Consider the following 27,246-nt stretch of genomic DNA (forward strand, 5'->3'; position numbering starts at 1 on the left):
TGTCATCTCTCAGCCACAGGTATTGTCTGCTTGGTAAGGCTCATGAGTGCAATTCAGCCACGGTTCCCCCTGGGACAAAAGGGAGGAAGGATTCCTTTTGACCACCCAAAAGGCTAGGTTGGGGATTATGGAACATGCATGGTGTTCCAGGTAACTATGGTCAGGTCTGATTCAGCTATAGAAACACCCTTTTTCTAATCTGCTATATGAGGGGTATCAAACATAAGGCCTGGGGGCCAGAACAAGCCTGTCCAGGGCTTTTATCTAGTCCATGAGCAACTGGTGCGAGGGAGAAAGCAGGAGGCTGCTGGGGGAGTGACAGGGCAGAGCCACTCTGATTGTTGCTTCAGTCTGGCAGAACAACCTTGTCTGCAGCAGTCAAGCAGAACCCCTTTGTTTCAGTGGCAGCCTCACTGGTAAGTTGGGAGCCACTGCAGCTGCATCCATGCTGGCTTGGCATTCCAAGGTGAGGTCACACACCTTTCAGCTCGGCCTGCAGCTGGAGATGCTGTCTTGGATGCCTGCAGGAATCAGTGTTTGCACTTGAGGGGGTACAGATGATCCTCTACTGCACTGAGACATGCTGGTGGCCCGTGGCACTGCTAGATTCACATCCCTTCATGTGACAGCTGTGCTTTGGCCCAGGGGTGGGGTGTTCTCTGGCAGCTTCTTCCACACACTAAGGACCTAGTTCTGCCACAGAGCACACAACTCAGTGGCTGGGCCTTCCATAGATGACCTGGTAGCCTTCAGACATAAGTGGCTGCTGCCTCATGGTGGGGTGGTGCCAGCGATCTGTGGTTATACTGGTTGCTGGATGTCCTGGGGCCTGCCACACATACAGTCTTGTGCATGTGGTGCCCAGTCCCCCATCAAATTACCTGGTGGCCTTTGGCTTGGGGTGGGTGCTGCTTGACAATGATCTCTGGCTTGAACTCCCAGCATTGCCCCACCATGGATCACCATGGCCTTGGTTGGAGGTGGCTGCTGCTGCATGGGCATCTCCAGCTTATTGGGCTGAAATGTAGTGGGTCAGATGCTGTAGTGATTCCAGCATAGCTATTTTATTAGCAAAACCTCAACTGCAAACACACAATGCTAGCCACAACTATATACACAGACCCAAAACAGACCTCAAGCAATAAACAACCCAATAGAAAAACAGCCCCTCAGAACCCTCATTTCCATGGGCTTCATTCAAATGGATATTACCTAATTGACTGGCTCAGCAAGGGTGGCCGCTCTGAGTGTAGCTGCAAGAAGCCTCTCAAGCAATGGGCTTCATTCAAATGGATATTACCTGACTAGCTGGCTCAGCAAGGGTGGCCAATCTGAGTGCAGCTGCAAGGAGCCTCTCCAACAAAGGGCCATCATTTGAAGCTCCCAGTACACTACACAGGCTTTGCTTGGTTTGGGTCCCTATCATGCATGTGGCCTCAGACTTGGGCTGCTGCCCCTCTGCTTCTACAGACAGGAAGGTTAGTTTCATTTGTCTTCCCAGTCCCCTTCCATGCAGATTCAATAATAATAATAATAATAACAACAATAATAATAACAACAACAACAACAACAACAACAACAACAACAATAATAATAATAATAATAATAATAATAATAATAATAATAATAATAATAATAATAATTTTTTATTTCTATCCCGCCCTTCCCGCCGAGGCAGGCTCAGGGCAGCTCCCAACATAAAATACACTATACATCGAATTATACTTATAAATTCATGGTTAAAACAAATTACAGATTACAAATCATGGTTAAGTTACAAATTACAGATTATTAAATTTAACATTAGCAACATGGCGTTATAAACATTAGATCTTCAGTGGAATTCAGTAGCTAAAAGCATTTTCAGCAGCATTTCCTAGCTTGTCATTCATTGAAGGCTATCTTAAAAAGGTGGGTCTTACAGGCCCTACGGAATTGATCTAAGCATCGTAGGGCCCGCACCTCCTCAGGGAGTTGATTCCACAGTAGTGGAGCTGCGACAGAGAAGGCCCGATCCCGGGTGGCCTTCAATCTGGCCTCCCTTGGCCCAGGGACATTCAGCTGGTTTTTCCCAGCTGACCTCAGCGCTCTCTGGGGCTCGTATGCGGAGAGACGGTCCCTCAGGTAGGTAGGTCCTCGGCCATATAGGGCTTTAAAGGTAATAACCAGCACTTTGTAGCGAACTCGGTATACCACTGGCAGCCAGTGCAGTCCGCGTAGCCCCGGCTGTATGTGCTCCCACCTTGGGAGCCCCAGCAACAGCCTAGCCGCCGCGTTCTGCACCAGCTGCAGCCGCCGAGTTCGGCACAAGGGCAGCCCCATGTAGAGGGCGTTGCAGTAGTCCAGTCTCGAGGTGACCGTAGCATGGATCACCATTGCTAGGTCACGGCGCTCCAGGAAGGGGGCCAACTGCTTCGCCCGTCGAAGGTGAAAGAACGCGGATTTGGCAGCGGCCGCTATCTGTGCCTCCATTGATAATGAAGGCTCCAGAAGGACCCCCAAGCTCTTGACCTTATGGGCTGCTTTCAGCAGCACACCGTCAAAGACCGGCAAGGGGATTTCCCTTCCCAAAGCACCGCGACCCAAGCAAAGGACCTCTGTCTTCGTTGGATTCAACTTCAGCCCGCTCAGTCTGAGCCAATCTGCCACGGCTTGCAGTGCTAAATCCAGGTTTTCTGGGACGGAGTCAGGCCGGCCGTCCATTAGTAGATAGAGCTGATTCAGGGGCATGGGGGAGGTTGCAACACCCAATGCCTTTGTGTTTTTATCTTGTGGCCCTGGCTGACAGTATTGGCAGTGAGAGCAGTGTGGGGAAGGAGTTTGCTCCCCTCCAGGCAGCATAGGAGCATCTGTCCAGCACTGCACCACTGGCTCTCCACTTTGCCAATGTAGACTTTCCTCTGCACACAACCCTAGCCCATGGGGCCTTGCAGTGAGGACACATCAACACAGAACTTTATAAATATTATATCTCTGGTCCTTTATAAAGTTCATATGTCTGGCACCTGGCATTACATTTTATGGCACAGATGGCCCATAAAGTCACATTTATGTCAGATTCAGCCCTCATAACAAATTAATTTGACACCTCTGTGTTATACTATTTCTAACCTACTGTAGGCCATATCCAAGAGTTCTGTTATGGGTCTCTGGACTTCATATTGACAATGTTTAGCTGGGAGACCAGACCTGCCTTTTCTCTGGCTTTCATGAGCATTATCCAAGACCAGCAATTGTTTACCTATATATCTGGCTATGTCCATGACAACAAAAAACCCAAACTACATGGGAAAGGGGCTGCAGTAAGGAGGAGGACTAGGTGAGGTGGAGCAGAAGAATTAGCTGGATCCCACCCCATGAAAGAAACAGTCACAATTCTTTTGGGGTAGGAAGCAGTGGAGATACTTCTCTTTCAGCCTGTGTTGAGGCTTCTAAGCTTGCTGCGGATATGTTACATCTCACATGACTGTAAAGGAGCAATGGCAAAAGGTAGCAGTTGGATTAAAACAACAGCAAGAGTCTCTTTTTAATCTCCTGGCAAAAGAATCCTAGGGTTGCCAACTCTGTGATTCTTCCTCCCCACCCCTCATCGTTGGCTTCTCAGACACCTTATTTGAATTTTCTCTCTCTAAAGATTTTCTTTATCTTTGCAGATAAAGTTTGTTTTCCCCAAGCTACAAGTTGATGAATGTCTTTGATGGTATGATGGAATCACAGCTTGTACCTTGAGGCTGGGAGCTGTGTGCGCATGTGTAGCGGTGCCGTGGGACTTGAGAGATGAAGCTGCACCTGCCTATTGACTACATTTTGGGGCTGGGTGTGTATCTGATGTGTTGTTCCTGCTTTTGGACATTCAAGAGTAGACACAGATTGAGATGGGAAGGTAGAAGATGGGAGCTGTTTCTCTCCTTGTCCATCTGCATCTATCCCAGTTATGATAGTGTCCATTAAAATGATTTTGTGATGGTTTCTGCAATCTGAATATGATCACAGCCAGAAGGCTGCAATCATCCTGGTATTGCTTATTTTCCTGTGAATTGCATGCCACTTAACGTTACACTCTGCTTTTGAAAGAGTCACTGGTAAAGTTGTCTTGTCTTGGCTCTTGTTTGAGAAGCAAAGTTCAAGGCACATTCGCTGGCAGGAAAACTAGTTATATGATTCTTTAGAACCACTCAAACTCTAGCATTTAATAATGGTTGTATAAGAATACAACTTTCCAAAGATAGCATCTCTTTTTGAAGCTCAGTTTGAGGTTAGCCCTGATTCTTCTTTCTCTGCTTCACTCAGACACCTTCTCTGCATGTGAATTGGAAGAGAGATCATTGCCCTGTGGATCTCTGGCAGACATCTCAACTATAAGATAAACCTCTTTTAATATCTAAAATAGTTTGTTATTTTGCAGATATTCCAAGATGTGGCTACTGCTCATCGTGATGGCTGTGCAAGGAGCAGTGAGTCCAGAAGAAGCCAAAAGCAGAACAGAAATGAATCCTGAACAGTTTATGAATGTGGTAAGTATTCCAGTGTGCTTAAACAAAGGAGGACAATAGCAGTATTGATAACTTAGCCTTGGTTCATGGTCTCAAACAGAGTGATTCTCTGACAAGTATTATGGAAGAACAGCTTGAGCCTAGAGATGTGAAGGTCTGGCTAAATTCAGGGACAGAGGAGAAGCTGAGTTCATGTTTTGAGGACTTTACCTGATTTGAAAATTTGGAAGAGCACTGAAAAAAAAATCCTTTTTGGAATGAATGAAATGCTTTTTAGCATTTCAGGGAAATTTGAGGAAGTGATGAAAAAACCAAATATTTGGGATTTTGTAGGAACTGGTACATTTTCCCTCCTTTTGAAATGAGTTAAATGTACTAAACACAATAATTTACATGTCTGTCTTACCTCAGCATGGTTCAGGCGGGTAGCTGTGTTGCTCTGAAGCAGTAGAACAAAGAGTGATGAAGTGTTATCTGACAAACTGTGCATGCACATGAAAGATTGTACTCAGAATTGAACTTTGTGGGTCTTAAAGGTGCTTTTACCTTAGCATGGAGTGTGTTCGCTATTTGGTTTTGGTTTGTAAACTACTAGACTATTTAAACTCTGTTCCATAAATGTGCCCATTATACAATTTGATATGTTAACTATGTTATAAATTATGCATTTTATTTCAAAGCAGCAAAATAGGTTTAGGACACTAAGGCCTGCAAATATTTCTTTTTGCTCAAAGCAAAACAGAGCACTAGGAGTTTGGCTTTTTCTGCATGGCTTTGAACTTTCTGGACATTTTACATCTGAACTTGAGTCCTTCCATTCTAACATGGAGCAAGTGTTAGATACTCTGCATGAATATCTAATTGTGCCAAGTTCTGGGTCATGTGAACTGCCCTTCATTCAAATATTTGGGATTTTGCAGGAACTGGTACAATTCCTTCAGAGGATAGGTTCCTTGATCTTCAGCCTCTTTTAGCTTTTCACATATTCTTACAGTCATTCTTCATTTCTGTTTTAACAATTTTTTAATAACATATGGTTACAAAGCTTAATTGTAGCTTATCTATGCTAACCCATATGATATTTCAACCCCCCCTTCCTCCAATATTTGACTTCCCCGAAGTTATAAATTTAAATTCAATACTAAAGGTACCGCTAACTAATCAAAGTTCAATATTTTTCTTTTCTCACTACTACTAAAAATTGTCCAATGTCTTTTTACATTCCACTCTTTCTCCATATATCCTTTGAATTTCTTCCACTCCTTTTTGAATATATCTAAATCATAGTCTCTTAAAATTCTAGTTAATTTGTCCATCTCACTCCACAATAGAATTTTCATAATCCAATCCCATTTTTCTGGTATTTTTCCTTGTTTCCACAGCTGTGCATACAATGTCCTAGCAGCTGAGAGCAAGTACCAAATTAAAGTCCTGTCTTCCTTTGGAAATTTTTCTAATTGTAATCCAAGCAAAAAAGTCTCTGCATTTTTTTTAAAGTCATAACCCAAAATTTTGGGGATTTCTTGTTGTATCATCTTCCAAAATTCTTTCGCTTTTTCACAAGTCCACCACATATGAAAGAAAGAACCTTCATGTTTTTTACATTTCCAACATCTATCCGATATTTTCTTACTCATCCTGGCCAACTTTTTCGGAGTCATATACCACCTGTACATCATCTTAAAACAGTTCTCTTTAATATTCTGACAAGTTGAGATCTTCATTGAGTTCTTCCAAAGGTGCTCCCATGTATCCATTTGTATTTCTCTGTTTACATTGATTGCCCATTTGACCATTTGAGACTTTACTACTTCTTCTTCTGTAGACCATTTCAATAATAATTTGTATAGTCATTCTTCATTTCTAAATATGACTTAAGTTGCTGAATACACAGGATGTTTCAGAGACTGTGGCAGTTAACAAGCCTTTCTTCACCCTGCAGACTTAGAAGCAGACATATAGCCATTTTGAAAGCAAAGTTTATTAGCAACCAGTTTCAGGCTTGGAATCTATATTCCAAGTCTCGCACATTTACAAAAAGAATTGTGGACTATGAAAAATGCCGTCCCTTGGTGGTGGTGGAATTAAAAAGCAGAAATATACTCAAGGATGCATGTTACTGAATGTATCTTATTTTCTTAGGGCGATTATATTTGGTAAGAGTATTTAAAAAGTCCATTTTCAGTTTATTCACATGATTCTCATTCAACATAATTTACCAAACCCTGGACTGTGGTTGTGCTCCTCTTCCACTGCCCTAATAAATAATATAAAACCACTAACTCAATAGTGTTAGTATTTAATAAAGCTATGAGATACCATGAAATGAATGAATTCTAAGTGATCAAATATTTTCCCCTGGGATATGTTATGTGTTGTCTATTGTGCATTTTAAAGTTCCTTATTATTCTCTGCTTACATGGAGAATATAACATTGGAGACCTTCAAACAGGCACTTTTGAAGTATGCCTTTTAAAAGAATATATAATATGTTTTGAGTATAACAGCTCTTTCTTGAGTAATCCTTATGTGTGACTATATTTCCTCGAATTGCCACACAAAGTGATATTTGCATTACTTTCGATATGGCTTGTGCAATAGCGAGCTACTAGTTCAGGGTACCATGTTGGGTATATATTTCTGCCATATATATAATCCAGCATGTGAAGGTATGGATCTAGAGAGGCAATGGATAATTTCTAGTTCTGGTGTTGTCTGTTTTTGGTAGTTAGTTTTGGAGTAGCCTACTCATGTTTCCTAAATATCTAAATGGAAATTGCCACCTATGTTGCAACTAAATGCTATATTTAACTCAGATAATGACTTCATTACATTGGTAACAGCATGTCTGGAGGAACTTCTCAGCTTCCAACATCTGCTTTACAACTTTGCTGAAAACTGTTGACCTAATGTTTGTCTTGGTATCCTTACAGAGTGAGATAATTCAGTACTGGGGCTATCCTTCTGAAGAATATGAAGTGCTAACATTTGATGGTTATTACCTGAGTCTAAACAGAATTCCAGGAGGTAAATGAGATGAAATGGGAATATATGGTAGAATTGTTGTTATTTTTTTCAATTTTAAATTTTTATTAGAATAATAACATATATAACATTTAACAAACATCAACTATAACACTAACTAACATAGAGTCTATCCATGAGCCATCACATTACTAAACATGATTTGATGCTGTGTTTTACATGAGCCATGATTCTTCCAGTTGTCAAAAACAAAAAAAGGAAAGAAAAAAACACCGAGGCAAGACCTACTTTAGACATGCCTGAGGATCTGGGAATGCTCAGAACAATTTTTCAACCACAGATTTAAAAAAAGAAAAAAAAGAATGGCTTTTGCCAGTCCCTGCAGTTTCAAAGGCAGGTGCTTTTTGAAAATGACAACCTGAAACTTTCCTTAGGTTTAGTGACTTAGCTATGTAGTTCTTTGTGTCCTGACAAGTCCTTGCCACAGAATTTTACCTTTTGGCTGTTTGCTTTTCAAACAATTTTTTAGCCATGATACAGCTGGCTGAAAATACATATTGGAAAATATGTTGGCAGTATCATCTGAAATCTCATAGTGACTGCATAACATTTCTAGTGTTTTGGGACTTTGTTTCAATGTGCATAAGCCATTGTTTTTAAAGGAAGCTGGGAAGTCAGAGGAATGAATAGATCATGGCAATAGATCATTATAATGTTGAGCTGTACGGATTAGGGGCAGTCTTTGTAATTCTTAACTTCTGGGCAAATGTCTAAGATGAGGCCTTGGAATCATGGGGCCCACCTGTCTTCGTCACCTGGGGCTCAAAGAGGTGGCTCTCACTCCATTCAAGGTGGGTGAATATGCCCATAGGCAGCCAAGCCAGATGCTGCCCTAAGTCCTGAGGGATGGGCTTCCCTGAGAGCCAGCTTCTACTGCCCACACACCTAAACAATAGAAGGGGTAAGGGACAGGCATACATGGGACCACTGGGTCAGCTCATGCCCTCCTATTTGATACTCCAAGAGGGTGGGGGATGGGCATGTATTAATTGCTGAGCCAGCCAACTGCCACCTGTTTGCCTTAGCCCTGGATGGCAGCCAAGTGAGACAGTTGCTGCCTGCCTACCCATGTTCCAGGTGGGCATGGTCACTGCCAGCTCTTTTCTTTCCCCTCTGTCAGGGTGAGGAGTGGTTGGGGGCTTGCCCAGGTGGGGGGCCATTATAGCCATATTGGATGCCCATTAGCAAAGACCACCCAAGGTATTGATGACCAGTGGATGATTAGAGGATGACATTGTTTGGATGCTAAAAGAAAAACAACCTTGCCAAACTGGAGCAAAAAACTCCAAGTGGAAGATACTCCAGTACAGAGAGGAGCTCAAAAGGCAAGCAAATAATTTACATATTTGTCTTCTAACTGCAAGACCAGATGCTGAGCTAGACATTCCACATTTCCAAATCTCAATTTATTTTTTATCTGTGTAGAACTGATTTATATCTGCTTTAATCAATTGTTTCTCAACTATTTCTGCTTTTCCTTTGTCTTATGACCGGAGTCACATTTTCTGTTCAACCTGACTCAGTTCCTTTTGTTCTCTTCACCCTGGCTTCTATTTCTCAGCTCTGCTGGGCTCTAACTCTTATGCATCAGTGACCTATTGCCAGGAAAGCTTCACCTGCCAAAACTGCCTTTTTTATACCACTATTAAAATTATTGGGGTGGGGGAGAGTGAGCAGGTAAGAGAATCTGTGGAACAATATAACATACACACGCAGTTTGCTTCCCTGTCCCAAATTATTGTCCTGAAATAGTGGGCTTTCAGTTGCTTTATCTCTCTTTTGTTGGGGGGTGGGGGTGGGTGGGTTGGGTGGTTGGTGATGTGTATCTTGCCTTGAGCTTCCTCACACCCTCCAAACTCAGCCTTCTAACTACTGTTCCATGGTCCATAATGCAGATTTTTGTATTTTATATGCCACATTGCAGAGATATTAATTTTACATTTCAGGATCAAAGGCTGCTGTATTGATGATACATGCCCTGATTAAAGAGGGTAGTAATTGGGTAGAAAACCTGCCCCATAATAGCCTGGGCTTCATCTTAGCTGATGCAGGGTATGATGTATGGATTGGCAATCACAGAGGGAATTCATGGTCTAGAAGACACGAACACTTTTCAATTGACCAACAAGAATTTTGGGATTTTAGGTAAGTTTATTTGGTGTAAAATTACTAAGGTATAGAATTCAAGACAACTGTAGTATAGGTTAAAGTCATGTATGTGAGATTCTTTTTCAGTCATTAAAGCAGTTCTTTATGTAAAATAGTCCATATGACCATAGAAGTCCAGGGCTTAAAAAGATTCACCTTATAGCTATGCATTCCTTATAGCTATGCAAATTGAGCGTGAATGTGAAAGAACTCTAATTTTCAGTTACTCGACTGAGGGAGAGACTGTGTGCATCAGACTCCCCCCCCCCTCCCTGTCAAGTCGCAACTGCATCTAGAAAGGACACCACAGAGACCCTGGCTCAAAGCCGCATTTTGCCCTGAAGCTCATTGTGCTGGTAACTCCCTTTCAGCCCAACTATCCTTCTGAAGACGTGGAATGAAGGATGGGAGAGCCAAGGATGCTTTGGAGGAAGAGTGGGAAATAAGGCTGTGCCATTAAATTGTACAATTGTAAAATAATGAAACAAAAGAACATCCTCAGTTTCTGTTGTTACAAGGGCAGGGCCGGCCCTGCCAGTAGGCAAACTAGGTGATTGCCTAGAGCGCTGGCCTTCTGAGGGTCATGACGTTTGCATTCAGATTTCTTTGCATTCAATGTTATAGTTTTACTCTCTTATATCCAAAGCATGCTGTTCCATGGTAGGCCCTGGTTTCTGGTAAGAGATGCTGGGAAAACTCTTGTTGATACCTGGGGAGCTGCTGCCAGTCAGAGTGGACAATAGTAAGCTTGATAGAATAACAGTCTGACTCAGGGCTTTTTTTGAGCAGGAGCACACAGGAACTCAGTTCCCACTGGCTTGGTGTGAGGGTGTGGCCTAATATGCAAATGAGTTCCTGCTGACTCAAAAAGCAGTTTGATAGGGATGACCACTTTTCTTTAATCCTGACTATCAAAGTCTACTCCTCTTTAAACCTTTTGTCCCCTGTTTCAGTCCAGAGTGAGGAGTCAGCCTCTTTATTAAGAATTCCCAGGGGTCCTGCATTAAATTCAAAAATCCAACTACTGTTTAACTCTAGACCATTTTTAGAGTATAGATCCCTAATACTTTGTGCTGATGATCCACTCCAAACTCTTAAATTCTACAGTTCATTAATATCACATATGATTGATTCTCTGAACCAAAAATCTGAACCTTGGAGGAACTTGCAGAATAATCTAGGGAAAAGCTACTTAAATCCCTGGTTCGACAGGGGTTGTAGGAATTTGAAAAAACAATTACGTCTTACCTACAGCCATTATAGAGAATCTAAGGCTGTTGCCTTTCCTGCTAGTTTCTTCGATCTCAAGTCCCAACTCCAGCAACTTATAAAAAAAGAGAGAAATGATTATATTATTGGTCATTGGGAGCAACTGGTACAAGCGGCAATTTTAAATAAATCAAAACAATTTTGGTCCATAGTGTCTGGTGCATTCCATAGGGAAGCTCAGTGTTTTATGAGGAAGGTAGAAGTGTATTAGAACCATCTGATTTCTGTTTGAGCAATTTACCTGATTGGCCCCCTGTAGATTCTGATGAGACAAGGGAATTAATTGTCCAACTAAAGGCTGGGAAAGCCCCTGGTCCAGATGCGATATCCCGTGAAATTTTAAAATCAGACCCAGATTGGTGGGCTCCTCTACTTGCTGCCCTTTTTGCAATGGTTGATAAAACTGGTTTAATGCCCGAGGCTTGGACAAATGCAGTAATAGTACCAATCTACAAGAAGGGTGACTGTTCATCTCCCTCAAATTTTAGACCTATTAGCCTCCTCTCTATAATTGGCAAGCTGTACGCTAAGCACCTGTTAGCCAAACTTACTGCATGGATGACTCAACAACAAATCCTAGGACCAGAACAAGCGGGTTTTCGCCATGGGAAATCCACACTGGATCACTGTATTATCTTGTCCCATCTGGTAAATAAATATACTAGGAAGGCCAAGCTTAAGTTATATGCGGCCTTCCTAGATCTCAAAGGAGCTTTTGGCTCAATAGATAGAGGCCTACTTTGGGATAAAGTGAATATTGATAAGCGATTACTTTTTCTTATCAGAAAATTGCATACCTCAACAACTTGTCAGGTCAAATGCTCCCTAGCTGGAAAGTTAATGGCAAAAATTCCATCTAATAAGGGTATTAAACAGGGCTGCATTCTTGCCCCCTCCTTATTTAACCTTTTCCTTAATGATCTAGCTCTGACGCTGTCTGGCGCTGACGGTCATAGCCCTAAACTCGGCCCCACTCACATGCCACTGTTACTGTATGCAGATGACGCTTTATTAATGTCCTGCACGCAAGTGGGTTTGAAGCGCTTTTTTAGCCGATGTCTTGAGTATTTTGAAATCAATAAGCTCCAACTTAATTTTGAAAAAACTAAAAACTTTGTCTTTTCAAGATCTTGGAAATTATTTAAATGGGATTTTAATGGAAATAGAATAGAGCAGGTCAGACACTTTAAGTATCTAGGTATCCATTTTCAATATAACGCATCATGGACTGTACAGCGAAGGTCTGCAACCAATATGGCTAAGGCCAGTGCCCAGGCTATCTGTCGTTTCTTTTATTATAAGGGCAACCAATTTGTGCCGGCTGCTCTGAAAGTCTTTAAAGCTAAAACATGTGAGCAACTACTATACAGTATCCCATTATAGATCGGTGTGTTTGATTATTCCTTGGAACGCATCCAATCCAAATTTCTCCGTAAAATTCTGGGAATGCCTTTTTGTGTGCCTTATACAGCCCTATGCTTAGAATCGGGGCAGGTTCCACTTGAAACTAGGGCATGGCTGTTAACTGTTAAATACTGGTTGCGAATACACTACAATTCAGATCCTTCCAGTCTTATCACTCAAATGCTTTTAGAATCTAGATACTCTAACTGGCTAGATTCTATCGAGGAAAAGATCTGCACTGTTGGTTTATCTATAGAGTCTTTTTCTATGCTCTCACAAATAGAGGCATTTCATATGATTAAAGTCAGAATCCTGGACATTGAATTACAAAATCTCCACAGTGCCGCTAATAAAACTTGTTCTCCTGTGAGTCTAGGGTTCTCGTTTGGTGTTGGACATATAGCTTCGTATCTCTATTCTTTGCAAAGTCCTCAACAGCGTAGGGCCTTTTCATTGGCAAGATTTCATGTTATGCCATCAGCAGTTCTATATGGTAGATTTCATAATATACCCTACCCGGCCAGACTATGTCCGTGTAAGTCCGGAGCTATTGAATCCATTTCACATATTCTCTTGTACTGCCCTTTTTATGTAAGTATTCGCTGTTGATTTCTGGATCCTATTTTCCTAAATAAGATGGGCCTGGCTGATCCAGATAAGGTCCAGCTTGTTCTGAAGGATGTTACTCCTGACATAACTATGAATACTGCCTCATTTTTGTACTGGGCCAAAAAGATTCATCAAGATAAGGTACAGTCCTGTTGTCTCATTTAACTGTGATCTTTTGCAACTGTGTTTTAATCCTGATGTACACTATCTTAACCTTTTTATTGTCCCTTAACCCACTGTTTATTAATCTGTTTTTATATGCCATTAAAGGTTGATTGATTGATTGATTGATTAATTGATGGATAGGGATGAGCATGAAATCCTATTAGGATATGTTTTGTGGTCAAATCTTCATCTCTTCTCCCCCCACCAGGTCTTTGGCCCAAATTCTTATCTGTAGGAGAATTGATAAGGAGCTATAAGTGTGGTCCATGCATTTCCTGTCCACCCCATCCCATTTATGCCCATTTGTCATACAGACGATGAAGAGGAATTTTTCCCCTTTAAAAAGTTCCATAGTTTAACACTATGGTTGCTAACTGGAGAATGGGGGTGGGGAGCAGCTGTTGACAACAGTGTGTCCACTCCTCAGGAAACTGATGCCATGTTTCTCTAGGAATTGCCAGAAACTCTGTGGTTAACTCTATGGTTTTAATTGACCAGTTATTCAGATTCCTTTGCTAATGGAACTGTAGAGGAAAAGAAGTCTGGATTACCTCCACTGGCCCCATCTCAGCTAGTCTTTCCTTCAGATCTTTTAAGTGTAAGCTAAGCCTGCACAATATATGCATCTTGCACTTTTGCAGTGCAGAGTTTATGCAAACACAGCTTCTCTGCTTGTAAATTCCACATGTTATGCGCAGTATTTTGGATACTTGCATGACTGTTTGGGAGTGGGGTGAGGAGGTACAATGATAACCACAGCATCCACCCAGTTACCGTTTTACAGCTGTCTCACAGACAGTTATGTTGTTATGTTGTCATCATCAGTCTGAGTTAAGGCTTCTATAGTTTCTATGGGTAGATAGCTACTTTGACCATATTTTCTTCCAGTACAGAAACTTTCCCCCTTCAAACATCCTGAAGTACAAATCTAGCTGCAATTAATTTATTGGACAATGTGCGACTTTATTCAGTCAGCAAAACCTAGAGGTAAAACTATTCCTAGGCTGTAGGAACTTAAGAATCTGATCAGTGAGGGGGATAGAGTCTTGTGTTGGAGAGTGCTCTACCACAGAAATGTTGTCTGGGCCTACAAAAGCAGCATATCAAATCAGATTAAAACCACGTTCCTGAGCTGCTATTTTTCTATGTACATGGGCTTTGCTCTTTGGAGAATGCATCCAACTCACTATCTCTTGTAGCCTAAGACTGTATAGTCCAGGGTAAGCATTAAATCTTGGCTGTGTTGTGATTCTAGAAAGCTGATCAACATCTGCTCATTTGATTGTTACCTTAATCTAATTTCTTCCAACCACAAATCACGTAGTGCCAAGGAAAAACCTGCTTAAACATTGTGGCTGTTGTGTCAATATGATTACTTGGTGCTTTGTGGAGACCAGAGTGTCTGAAGAAAGCCCAGGAATGCACTTCTTACCCCCCACTGTGTGTTTTATTTTTGTTTTTAGTTTTCATGAAATGGGCATCTATGACCTTTCAGCCTTCATAGACTTTATTCTGCAGAAAACTGGACAGAAAGACATATATTTTGTTGCCCATGCTGAGGGAAGCACCATAGGTATGTGAAGAGCACACACCATAAAAATAATGTTTTATCAGTTGTTGGCCACGTTTGTACTCTAGTCTCTATTACCCCAGACCAAAGGCAGTAGAAATAGAGAGGAAACATTGTGAGCTTTACTATACTCTAAAGATTAGGATGGGCATGGGATATATCACACTTTTTAAATAGTTCCTATAGGGTGGTGGCAGAATGCAGATTTTGACACAACAGGATAGTCAATAGCTGATGTGTGGGTCTGAAAAATCTAAATATAGTGCAAATTTGTTTTATGTTCATGAACAAAGATTTTTGCTGCAGTGAATTTTAATATTCTTAACCTTAGTTTTAAGCCAGTATACTGTTTCATCTCTTATTGTAAAAGCATGCCAAGTGAAGTGATTCTTGTTTTTCCAGCCTTGTTTGCATTTTCTGTCCTGCCGCAACTTGCTTCAAAAGTTAAGATGCTTTTTGCCTTGGGACCTCTATATACACATCAATATAGTACAGCTCCGCTATTGCAGCTGCTACGTTTACCTGATGTATTTCTGAAGGTTTGTATGCAAGTATATAATTTTTCTGTTGTGATTTAGATTATTGCTGATATGTTTTAGGATTGTGAGCCAAACAAACACCCATCTTGTCTGAACACTTTCAAGAAGGATTTTTGGGGAAGTATATAAAATTGAGCACATTTCGTAGGAAAATCCAAATTCAGAATTATGCAGTTCCTTTTCTTAAGATCAGCAAAAATGAATAAATAGACAAACTGTGTGAAAACTTTTGAGTTCTCCAGAGCTCTTAATCAGACTGGGTGTTAAAAACAAAAAAGGAGGGGGAAAATATTTTTAAGGTCTCAGATGAACTAATGGTAGGTTAAACAAGTCATCTAATTTGGTTTTCAGAAGGAATCATTATCTATTTCTCAAGTCTGGGAAGATCTGTGGATACCTGGATCTACAGATCAGGCCCACACTGAGAGAAAGACATTTTTCTCCAAATTTTTTTTGGGGGCAGGTTTGCATAAAAATCTTAATGTTTAAAAATTTAAAGCGCAAAACCTTGAACTTGATCCAGATTTTAACTGGGAGCCAGTGCATCCGGCATAGCACTGAAGTATATGTGCTCTCAATGGAGCAGATTCATCAGTTTGTGTCTGTAATGTACTGAGTGACGAGATGTGTGGAAGGCAACATGCTTTATTAGCAAGTACATCACAAGGCAAGGCAACGCAGGTCGGGTCCCGATTATATACATACCCCGGAACAACCCTCAGTCTGGCCAGGTCCAATCCTGGCCAGTTAAACTTCCCGCCACAGATCTTGATTGGCGGAGCGTATTTGCGGAGCTACATTCGGCGGGGACGGGTGTGATCAACTTTCCCTGGATCTTGCTAAGTTCCTATATGTTTCCGACCTTGACAGGAAGAAATTTAACACTGCTTGTATTTGAAAGAAAGTTGCCCTTAGTTAAGTATTGCTTATATCAGATAATTTTATTACTACTTTGATGGTTGTACATAGTTATTATATTTTTATGTGATAATTTAGCTTGGTGTTGTTGTTGTTGTATTGTTATCGATGTGTTGTGTTGTTGTTGTTGATTGGCCTAGAGCCGTATTAAACTGACTGACTGACTGAGCTACATTCGGGGACCAGTGGACTTCCACTGGTCACCTCCGTAGTATCCGCTGTGTTGTAATTTTGGGACTGAAATGCAAGACACAGCACTCCTCCCCCCTTAGTTCAAGACACAAAGTCTTTCAAGTAGGCTGGTGACTGCATTCCCGGGTTGACCTCCTCGGGGTTATTTGGGGAGTTGGAGTGGCTGCCGTGTCTAGTGGGGCGGCTGGTTCCTCGTGGTAGGGTGACGCCTGAAAAGGGCTGTCCGTCACCTGTTGCTGTTCTGGAATCCCCTCTCTGGGGGTGGTGCTCCCTCTGCTGTGGTGCTCTTCCGCCCGCATAGTCGGTGCGGCTGGCATAGGCTGGGCAGCTTCCAGGGGTGTTGCTGTTAGTACTCCCCCGTTTCCTGCTCCCCCGATCGCTGTCGGTTCTTCTGGCAATGTGCGACAGCGCAGCTGGTCAATATGCCTCCTTAGGATCTGGCCCCCCTCCGACGAGACCCGGTAACCCACAGCACCCGGGCGGCTTACCACTCCGGCCTGCTTGCAAAATTCTTTGCGTATACCGGATCCCCTGGAAAGAATCCCCTAGCGGCTCCCCTGGTTTCGGGGGAACTGCAGAGGTCCGTAGCCCGGTCAGGATGTAACCTGTCTAGCCTCGTGATCAACTTCCTCCCCCTTAGTAACTCGAGAGGGCTTAACCCGGTGACGGGGTTGGGGGTGATGCTGTTATCAAATAGGAAGGCTGCCAGGTGGTGATCCCAATCTCCTTGTACAATGTGACCCAGGGCCTCTTTAGTGGTGCGCACCATGCGCTCTGCTTGGCCGTTGGTGGCTGGATGGAAAGGGGCGGACTGAATGTGCTAGATGAGGTACTGATTCAAGAACTCCTGGAATTCCTGGGAGGTGAAAGCGGTCCCATTGTCTGTGACGAGGGTCTCTGGAATCCCATGAGTGCAAAAGACCCTTTGCAAGGCTCTGATCACCGCCGCGGTGGAGGTTGAAGCTACGGGAATCACTTCCAACCACTTGGTGTATGCATCGACTAAGATAAATAATATTTGGCCCTGGTATGGCCCTGCAAAGTCTAGGTGTAACCGGGACCACGGCCTCCTGTTGGACTCCCAGCGGTGAACAGTGGCACTGGGCGGATCAGGTCAAGACTCTTGGCAGGGTTGGCACCTTCGAACCCACCCTTCTATCTCTTCGTCCATCCCCGGCCACCATACATAGCTATGTGCCAGGGCCTTCATGCGCACTATCCCCGGGTGTGTTTCGTTTAGGGCTTCCAGCACTTGCTTCCGCAATGGGGGGGGGGGAACCACCACCCTGCCACCCTAGAGAAGGCACCCCTTGTGCATGGACAGTTCTTCTCTGCGTGAAGCGAATGCCCTAAATTCTGTGTCCAGTTTGCCCATGGGCCACCCCTTCCCACCCAGTCTAAAATGCATGCGAGGATGCGGTCTCTACCTGTGGCCCTAGCTACCTTGGCGGCATGGAGGGGCCTCTTTGGTAGAGTCTCTATAAGCATCACATGGTGGGTGGGGGGTGGGATCTGGGTCCATAGAGGGCAGCGGCAGGCGGCTGAGGGCATCCACGTGTCCCATAGCTTTGCCGGGGCAGTGGACCAGGGCATATGTGTACGAGTTGAGGAACTGGTTCCACCGCAAGATGCTCTGTGACAGAATTTGTGGTGTCTGGCGGTCTGGTGCGAGGAGGCCCAGTAGCGGCTTATGGTCCGTGGCGATCGTGAAACGCCTACCGTACAGGTAGTCTTTGAATTTATGTACACCCGCCACTATTGCGAAGGTCTCCTTGTCTATCTGGGCATAGTTGTGCTCTGCGGGGGTCAGGGTACTCGAATAATAGGCCACGGGAATCTCCCTCCCATCTGGGAGTTGGTGCCCCAGAAGCATCGCAAGCCAGAATCACTGGTAAGGATTCGTCCAAATGGTGGAGCACATCATTGGAAACTAGGAGGACCTTGACTGCCTGAAAAGTGGCGTCCTGCTTCTTTTCCCAGACCCAAGGGGCGTTTTTATCAAGGAGCCTATGAAGGGGTTCTGCGATGGCCGCTTTGTGGGGCAAAAATGAATGATATAAATTTAATAATCCCAAGAAACTTTGTAACTCCATCTTGCACGTGGGGGCTAGGGTGTGGACAATAGCCCTGATCTTGTCGGCCGTTGGGTGGATTCCCACGGCGTCTACTGCAAACCCCAAGAACTCTACCCTTGACACCCTGAGTGAACACTTCTCCCGCTTTACTTTAAGTCCCGTTTCTTGGAAACGGCGGAGTACCTCACGCAGACGGCTGCTGAACTCCTCAGCGTCCGGGGCGGCGAGCAAAACGTCATCAAAAATGGTTGCACTCTGGGGATCCCTTTGAGAAGAGCATCCATTATGCTCTGAAAAATCCCCGGAGCCACACTAACCCCAAATTGCAACCGCTGCACCCGAAAAGCTTCCCTGTGAGTCACAATGGTCTGGGCTTCTGCTGTCTCGGCATTCCCCGGGAGTTGCTGGTACGCCTGGGCCAAGTCCAGTTTCCCAAAAACCTTAGAGCCTGCTAGGGCTGCCAGTATGTGGCTGACCACCGGAACGGGGTATGGGTTGTCCTGAAGTGCCTTATTTATTGTGCATTTGTAATCAGCGCATATGCGCACATCTCCATTTGGCTTCACTGGAGCGACTATGGGTGTTTCCCATGCAGCATAGGATACTGGTTCTAGCACTCCCTGGGCTGTGAGGCGGTCCAGCTCCGCTTCTGTTTTTGGTTTAAGAGCGAATGGAACTTGCCTGGCCTTCAGCCTTAACGGTCTCACGTGGGGATCGAGGGGTAATGTGATGGGAGGCCCCTTGTAGCACCCCAGGGTCGGGTCCCGATTATATACATACCCCGGAACAACCCTCAGTCTGGCCAGGTCCAATCCTGGCCAGTTAAATTTCCCACCACAGATCTTGATTGGTGGAGCGTATTTGCGGAGCTACATCCGGGGACCAGTGGACTTCCACTTGTCACCTCTGTAGCATCCGCTGTGTTGTAATTTCGGGACTGAAATGCAAGACACAACAGTGTCCCTTTCACCAGTTGTGTTGTGGGAGCCGATCATTTGACAATTTGTTAATCTGCGTGTAAACAATTTGTGTGTGTCCACAGGCTCAGTTGCAGGCTGCTTCCTGCAATTGCCACTCCCTGCTCTCAATCTGCCTCAGCTGCACCCAACCGTTAACAGACACACAGTTAAAAGGAAACCCCCTCCCCTATTTTTTAGTTGAACTTACTACTTTGGTTTCTCTGTGTGTCTTCTAACTCTATCACTCAGTATCTTCCATTGAACCTAGATGATTCATTTTGCCATCAGCCAGTCAACTTTTGCAAATCTTTTACATTAAATGTCAGTGTATTCTCAGTAAGGCTGTGCATCTGAGGATGCATCTGAGTTCGCAGGTACAGAAACAAGTTGAAATGCAAATGATTTTATGCATTATAAGAATCTTTAATGACCTGACTATGGCTTTGGGAGATAAGTACTTCTTCTGTGGCAATCAAGAACTTTTAGTTTACTGTGCAAGGTCAAAAGCATCTGCAAGCCATGACAGACATTTGTCTCTTATTATCAACGCATGACTTCGCCATCACCCTATAACGTAAGTGGCTACTGCGCATGTACAATGCTGCTCTTCAAAGTGCTTGATATGAATTCTGAGATGATCTGAGACAAACATGATTACCAGGTAAATTAAGAAGAAGAAGGCCACAGATTTATACCCCGCCCTTCTCTCTGAATCAGAGTCTAAGAGTGGCTTACAATCTCCTTCCCCCACAACAGACATCCTGTGAGGTGGGTGGGGCTGAGAAAGCTCTCATAGCAGCTGCCCTTTCAAGGACAACTCCTACGAGAGCTATGGCTAGCCCAAGTGGAGGAGTGGGGAATCAAATCCGATTCTCCCTTAACCACTACACCAAACTGACTCTCTTGATCAAGCTCCCTAACTTTATGAGGATCAAACTCCTGATAAGAGTTTTCACCATTCCTGCTAATTGCTCTTCTTCTTAGGAGTAAGAAAGAGTGTATCCGATCCCATGGTTGCCCTGTGCCTACAAGAATTCTTCTATGTATACAGAACATTGATAATAAAAGTTCCCCTCCCACCTTCAAGCTAATATTAAATGCAGCTCAACGTGAGCAGTTAGGGTGCATGCTCAGGGCTCATCCAAACACAAAAATGGAGTGGCAATCCCTTTTGTATGCAGCTGTGCATGTGTGGTGTAGAGAACACCAAAAGATAGCAATAAAACAATAAAATCTAAACTAATTAAACAAAAGCCATTATGTATCACTGACAAGAATTAAGACATGTTTGAAAGATTTAGGTTGCAATAATATGCACACTTCAGCATCGCTGAACATAGTAAGACATTCTTCTGAGTAGGCTTGCAAATAATTAGAGTGGGAAGAATCTTCTTTTTTTGTATCCTTGTCTGCAGATTATATTTGGTACAAAAGAATTATCTTTGCTGAATCCAAGAGTGAGAGCATTTGTGGCTCGAAAATGCAGCTGGAAACTGATAGATGTACTCTGCAAGCAAGCTCTTTTCCTTCTTGGTGGATTCAACCAAAAAAATCTGAATACGGTATTTTTGTGCATTCTTTAAAAATGGCTCCATGGTATACCTTGGAGCTACGTCAGCTGAAACAAGGGCTCAGACGACTAGAGAGGCAGTGGCGGCATACTCGGGACGAAGCGACGAGAACATCCTATAGAACGTTTATGAAGTCTTATGAGATGGCAGTCAAGGCTGCAAAGAAAGACCACTTTGCAGCCAAGATTGCATCTGCAAATTCACGCCCGGCACAATTGTTTAGAATAATTGGAAATCTTACTACATTGCCACAAGGCAAACCAAATGTTATAGAATTAGAGATAGGCTGTGAGGCTTTTGCGAAACATTTTGCAGATAAAATCACGTCGCTCCACAAAGTTCTGCCCATCTCATTGGATACAGTACAGGAACTTGAGGCTCCGTGCTTGTCTTCTGGTTTAGTGTTGGGTCACTTTGACCCACTCAGCCTGGAGGAAGTCGACGGAATTCTCTCTGTTGCATGCCCAAAAACTTGTGATTTGGACCCTTGCCCCTCCTGGCTGATTAAATCTTGCCAGAGGAAGCTTAGATGTCCTTTACGGGACATAATAAATAGATCCTTTTTGGAGGGGTGCTTTTCAACACCTCTGAAAGAGGTTTTGGTTCGTCCCCTCCTGAAAAAATGTACAGCAGACCCGGCCGAATTGGCAAACTACAGACCGGTCTCTAATTTACCGTTTTTAGGTAAAATTATCGAAAGGGCAGTGGCGTTGCAGCTGCAGGGTTTTCTGGATGACGCTTCCATCCTAGACCCTTGCCAGTCCGGCTTTCGCCCGGGCCATGGGACGGAGACAGTGCTGGTAGATGACCTCCAGCGGCAACTGGATCGAGGTGGCATGGTGGTGCTGATGTTGTTAGATCTGTTGGCGGTGTTCGATATGGTCGACCATTGGCTACTGACCCGCCGCCTCGCCGACATAGGGGCTAGGGGGTTGGCCTTACAATGGCTTTCCTCCTTCCTCAAGGGACGGGGACAAAGGGTGGCAATCGGGGGCGAACTCTCCCAGAGGCGCACACTAGACTGTGGGGTGCCCCAGGGAGCAGTTCTCTCTCCGATGTTATTTAACATCTATATGCGCCCCCTTGCCCAGATTGCCCGGAGGTTTGGGCTTGGCTGTCATCAATATGCAGATGACAACCAGCTCTATCTGCTAATGGATGGCTGGCCTGACTGTGTCCCAGGGAATTTGGACCAGGCACTGCAGGCCGTGGCAACCTGGCTTAGGCTGTGTGGGCTGAAGCTGAACCCGAAGAAGACAGAGGTCCTTTGCATGGGCCGCGGCGCTCTGGGGAGGGAAATACCTCTCCCAGTTTTTGATGGCCGCCCGCTGAAAGCCTTTCCAAATTCCCATGCAAAGGCAATTTGATTTGCATTCATTTAGGGATTCCTGCTCTATCTCTCTCTATCAATAATAATAGTTTTATATTCTATATACTATGTTATGAACTGTTTAATTATTTAGGTGATATTTTCACAAAGCAAAGAACTTTATAGTATAAAAAGAGATTTAAAACATCAGCAGAATATGGCACTTTAGAAAAGATATGATGCAATCTCTATAAAATATATTTTGGTAGGCATGATGAGGGATTTATCTTAAAAAAGTATATTACAGAATAGGAAAAAGTACAGAAGAAGGCAACCAAGAAGATTAAGGATCACTTTTCCTGTGAGCAAAAGGCTGAAAAACCTTGGGCTTTTCCATTTAGAAAAAAGATGAGAGACAAAGAACATGATAGAGGTTTGTAAATATCTATGCAGTAGAAAAAGTGGCTAGAAAGAACTTTTTCTCCCTCTTCTGAAATGGTAGAAGTCAATGACACTCAATGAAACTGATGAACAATAGATTCAGGATGGATAAAAGGAAATATTTAAGGATTAAAATGTGGAATACTTTGCAAGAGGATGAAGCCATGGCACCAAAAAGGGGGACAAGTTCATGGAAGATAGGACCATAAGTGACTGCTAGCAATGATGACTTTGATATCATTGTGAACTATTCTCAACAGAGCTAGGTATCTTCACTTACTTCACACTCATCCAATAACCAGTAATAAAAATGTATCTCTGTATAGTTTGCTCCTTGGTGAAGATGTTCCAGTTGAGAGGGATTCCCTGAGCAGTTGCTTTTTTGTTTCAGTTTAGCAGCTAATACCCTGTTGCTGCTTCTTGCCACTTGTCTCAAAAAGCCACACCATAGACCAGAAGCAATGCATGAGAAATTTACGTGCTGCTTCACACAACACCTGGCATTGAAATGTCACATGCCATGAAATTATTTTAAAATGATCCTTTCTTTATAGAGCCGGGTTGATGTGTATACATCACGATTTCCAGACTATACTTCTGTGAAGCAAGTACTCCACTGGGGCCAGGTAGACTTACTGAATGTAAATGTACCTCCTGAACAAATCTGAATATCTGACTGCCTATAAAATGTATCCATGTATTAGATTTTTATCCCTTCTTTCATCTACGGAGCTCAGTACCTTCCTTTTATAATCACAATAATCCTGTTTGGTTGCTTAGGCTGAAAGAGAGAGATTGACAAAAACGCCCAATTTGCTGCAAGGCAGACAGGAAATTTAAACCAAGATATCCTTGGTCATGGCCCAGCACTCTAACCATGACACCACTCTATTTCCTCTAATTGTACAGTATAATAACTTTCTTTTTGTTGAGTGAGAAAGGAACAAGAGTGTTTTGCAGCTCTAGATTCTTGATTTTCAGTGCAATCTAGTTCCATCTAGCAATTGTAACTTCATACTGAAACCTGTGGTATCTAGCCTGTGTTCAGAAAACATCTGCCTGTTCAGAATGTCACTTTTTCATAGACTGATTCAAAGGAAATGGAACACTAAACATAAATGAAAAAGCAGAAATACTTCAATTTAGCCTAAGATGAAGAAGAGGAACTCCTTTAGTGTAAGAAACACTGTGAAATAAATCCATGTAGTGACAAATTTCCTGAGGTGGTGGGTACCTCCCCTGTACTAACCTGCCTATGTTGTTACACTATCAACTTCTGCCAAAGTGAGTATAGCTAAGTACTGAGTCCCACTTATTTAATATGCTGGCCCTCTTTGGATATATATTCAGCATACACCTGGGGTTTGTTGAACTGCTGGCTTACCATCATGTATTAAAACCACCACCACCACCTTTATTGACATAACAGCAGGGACGTGTACAATCAGCAAGGGATAAAACATAGATTACCCCAACATTTGAAATGTTCCTCTCCTATTAAAAGCACAGCACAGATATTTCGCCACAGTCTCAATAATCTCAGGGTGATGAATGGACAACAGGAAAAGAGTCTTACCACCATCAGATTGTCTCTCATGATTTTGAAGAAGAGGATCTAAGTAAATGAATATCACAGTAAAATGTACAATTCAGGAGAACATGCTCAGTACTTTCTAGATCCCTTGAACCACAAACACAAAACCCGTTGGAATATGGAATTTTCTTAAACCTCCCATACTGCATAGCAGAAGGAAGGACATTGAAGCAAGCTATCATGAGAGCTCTACAAAGGTCAGGAGAAGTCAAGCAAGAAAGATATGTTGCCAAAGTTCCATCATGTATTAATTAGTTCCTTGTAGGTTTTTAGCTGTATTTCTATGGAAATTGTTTTTATCTGTTATTGATTCAATGTAACCCACCCTGAGCCTGCTTGCAGGGAAGGGAGGAATAGAAATCACATAAATAAATAAGATAAAAGCACCACCACCACCACAACAAAGAACAGGCAGGCAGGCTTCATTAATTCACAATGTTAAGAGATCTGGAATTTGTTCCAGGAAGCCTTTGGATTGCCTTTGATAGAGCCAACCCAACCTCATGCTGGATAACTTTTAGGGTCAGCAATATCCAGCCACACATCCCTAATATAGTATCATACAAAGAATATCACTGGGTTGTGCTTCCTGCACCTGCTTTGATCTGTTTGCTGTGCCTGCCATTTCATTGTCCTAAGGTCTTCAGCCTAGGAGTTATCATGCTAAGTTTTTCATTCAAGGCTTTGATCATGGTCTGCCATTTTAGCAGGATCCTCCCTTAGGATTAATTGCAGAGACTTTAGCCAGTTTCTTCATTATGAACAAAATGTCAATGATGCTCCCTTTGACAAACATACTGCAATATCAAAAGTCATATAAATTAACTGTCAGTTATGTAGTAAATGCCTGTTATGTTGTGAGGGTCCAGAACATGTACTTAACTGTGGTGTGTGTGTGTTTTAATTTTCTAGTTAGTTAAAACGGGAGAAGCGAGGTACTTTGACTATGGCTCAGAGAACATAAAGAAATACAACCAGGTATGGATTTACTGGAGTTTTGTGCTTGTGGTGGGGATGAAATTACATTGGGATCCCAAAATGAATCTTGGGTTTTAAACTAAGAGTGAAGAAAGCTGTGAATCTTTGTTTCTTTGGCAGTTCTTTAATGTTCAGTGTTCTCCCTTGCTTACCTCCAACAAACACATGTGGATGCCCTGCTGAGAGTTAGATGACTGTTTTACACATCCTTTGTTCATAATATATGCCTGTCAGTTGAGCTTTAAGTTGAGGTCCCCAACTTTTTGAGCCTGTGGGAATCTTTAGAATTCTGACACAGCAGGGTGGGTACAGATATAAAATGGCTGCCACAGATGGTGGGGCCAGTCACAAAATGGTTGCCACAGCATAACTTCAGTCACACAGTGAAGATCCTTGTGTGGTGGTGGTAGCTGCTGCCTAAGTAATATTTAAAAAATCTGCACAGCTAATCTGCACAGTAGCCAATCAGAAGCCTTGCTGTGAAAAAGCCCCACCTGGCCCTGTCCTCTTGCCAAAAATAACTGCCAGGCACCAGAAGAGGTGTCAGCAGGCATGTTGGTACCCCTGGGACACCACATTGGGACCCCTGATTAAGAGCTGCCCACACAGGAGGGAAAATGATCCTTCCATAAACAGGAAGCTGCTTGTACACACATATGTGGATATAGCTCGAAGCGATATCATTTTCTGTGAGAAATCATATCCAAAGTTTCCCATTTAATTTCCTCAGATATTTCATGTCCAAATTTGCTTTAAATTTAACTTTAGGATGAATCAAAATAGTTGGTACACACCCACATACAGTTATGGGAGGAATTTTCCTGAGACATTTTGCTAATTTTATCACACCTCCTTTGGCTTCTCCTGAAATTTTGAAGATGACGCATCTTGTGTAGTAATACATCAATTATGTTCTTATATCAGGCTTCAGATTCAGCAAGAGCTCACAGGACCACAGCTCCTGAATCTTTCTGACGCCCCCCCTCCTCCCCACCTACCTTGTCCACTAAATAGTAGGTACAGCTGCATAACAGTCCCTGGATTAGGAGATTAGGGCAGCCAGCCAGCTGCCAGGGGCTTTGCCATGCCCCCATCAGGCCTCATTAACCCCCGGAGAAGCTCACGCCACCCTTTCTTCACTTCTTATGTTATTTTGGGCAGTGGGTGGCTTGCTGGCCTTTTGACTGGGGGTGTGTGTCTCAGGAGAGCCCCAGGTGAATGAGGCCTGCTTGGGCTGGCTGGATCTCTAGCCAGCCCAAGGAGGCCTCACTCGCCTGGGGCTCTTCTTTCTTGCAGCAGGTTGCTTTTGGCTGGGGGTGGGTGGGTGGCATATGCTAATGAGCTATGCTAATGAGCTCTGCCACCTATTTTTCTAAAAATGACCTCTGTCTTATATCATTTACCTTTTTCCCCAGAGCATTCCTCCCTTGTATAGAATAGAAGAAATCACAGTCCCAGTAGCGATGTGGATTGGAGGTCAGGACTGGGCTTCCGTGCCAAAGTCAGCAGCACAGTTAAGATCTCAACTGAAAAATGTAATTCATTATAAATATTTGCCTGACTGGAACCATTGGGATTTCCTTTGGGGCCTTGATGCTCCTCAGCGAATGTACTCAGAGATTCTGGGTTTGATGGAGAACAACTGAAATAGTTTGAGACAGAAGACTTGGTTTTGTTGTTGGGTCGCCTGTTTACTTCAAAATGATAGTCTTGTCATTTATATTATTTTTATTTAAAAGTGTAGGTTTTTCAGCTGGTGGATAGCTTTCATAGTTAGAACCCCAATTTAATCTCTTTCTAAGCTCTACTAACAAGAAAAAGAACAAAAATCTGGGAGTCCCAGGTCTGAATATTGAGTTTGTTATGGAAGCTGGATGACCTTGGACTAATTTCAGCCTAATTTATATCATAGGGTTGTTGTGAAAATTACATGGGTCTCCTCCCATGTTTTGTATATAAATGAAGAA

The 27,246-nt window shown here is 43.1% G+C and overlaps 1 protein-coding gene across 1 annotated transcript; it reads left to right on the forward strand.

Moving 5' to 3' along the window:
* The first annotated feature begins 4,415 nt into the window (after positions 1–4,415).
* Positions 4,416–27,013, forward strand: LOC132573311 (lipase member M-like). Its single transcript, XM_060240818.1, has 9 exons — positions 4,416–4,514; positions 7,427–7,520; positions 9,485–9,683; positions 14,597–14,706; positions 15,106–15,242; positions 20,802–20,948; positions 23,262–23,333; positions 25,214–25,279; positions 26,695–27,013. Exons 1-9 carry the CDS (start codon positions 4,416–4,418, stop codon positions 26,923–26,925), a joined length of 1,155 nt encoding a protein of 384 aa, XP_060096801.1. The 3' UTR covers positions 26,926–27,013.
* Positions 27,014–27,246: the final 233 nt, after the last annotated feature.

Source organism: Heteronotia binoei, chromosome 6 (assembly GCF_032191835.1).
Source record: "Heteronotia binoei isolate CCM8104 ecotype False Entrance Well chromosome 6, APGP_CSIRO_Hbin_v1, whole genome shotgun sequence".
Lineage (NCBI taxonomy): Eukaryota > Metazoa > Chordata > Lepidosauria > Squamata > Gekkonidae > Heteronotia > Heteronotia binoei.

Coding starts and splice junctions, on each gene's coding strand:
- LOC132573311 (XM_060240818.1), top strand. CDS start 4,416: ATGTGGCTACTGCTCATCGTGATGGCTGTGCAAGGAGCAGTGAGTCCA. Junction 4,515..7,426: donor CTGAACAGTTTATGAATGTG/GTAAGTATTCCA, acceptor GTATCCTTACAG/AGTGAGATAATTCAGTACTG. Junction 9,684..14,596: donor CAAGAATTTTGGGATTTTAG/GTAAGTTTATTT, acceptor TTTTGTTTTTAG/TTTTCATGAAATGGGCATCT.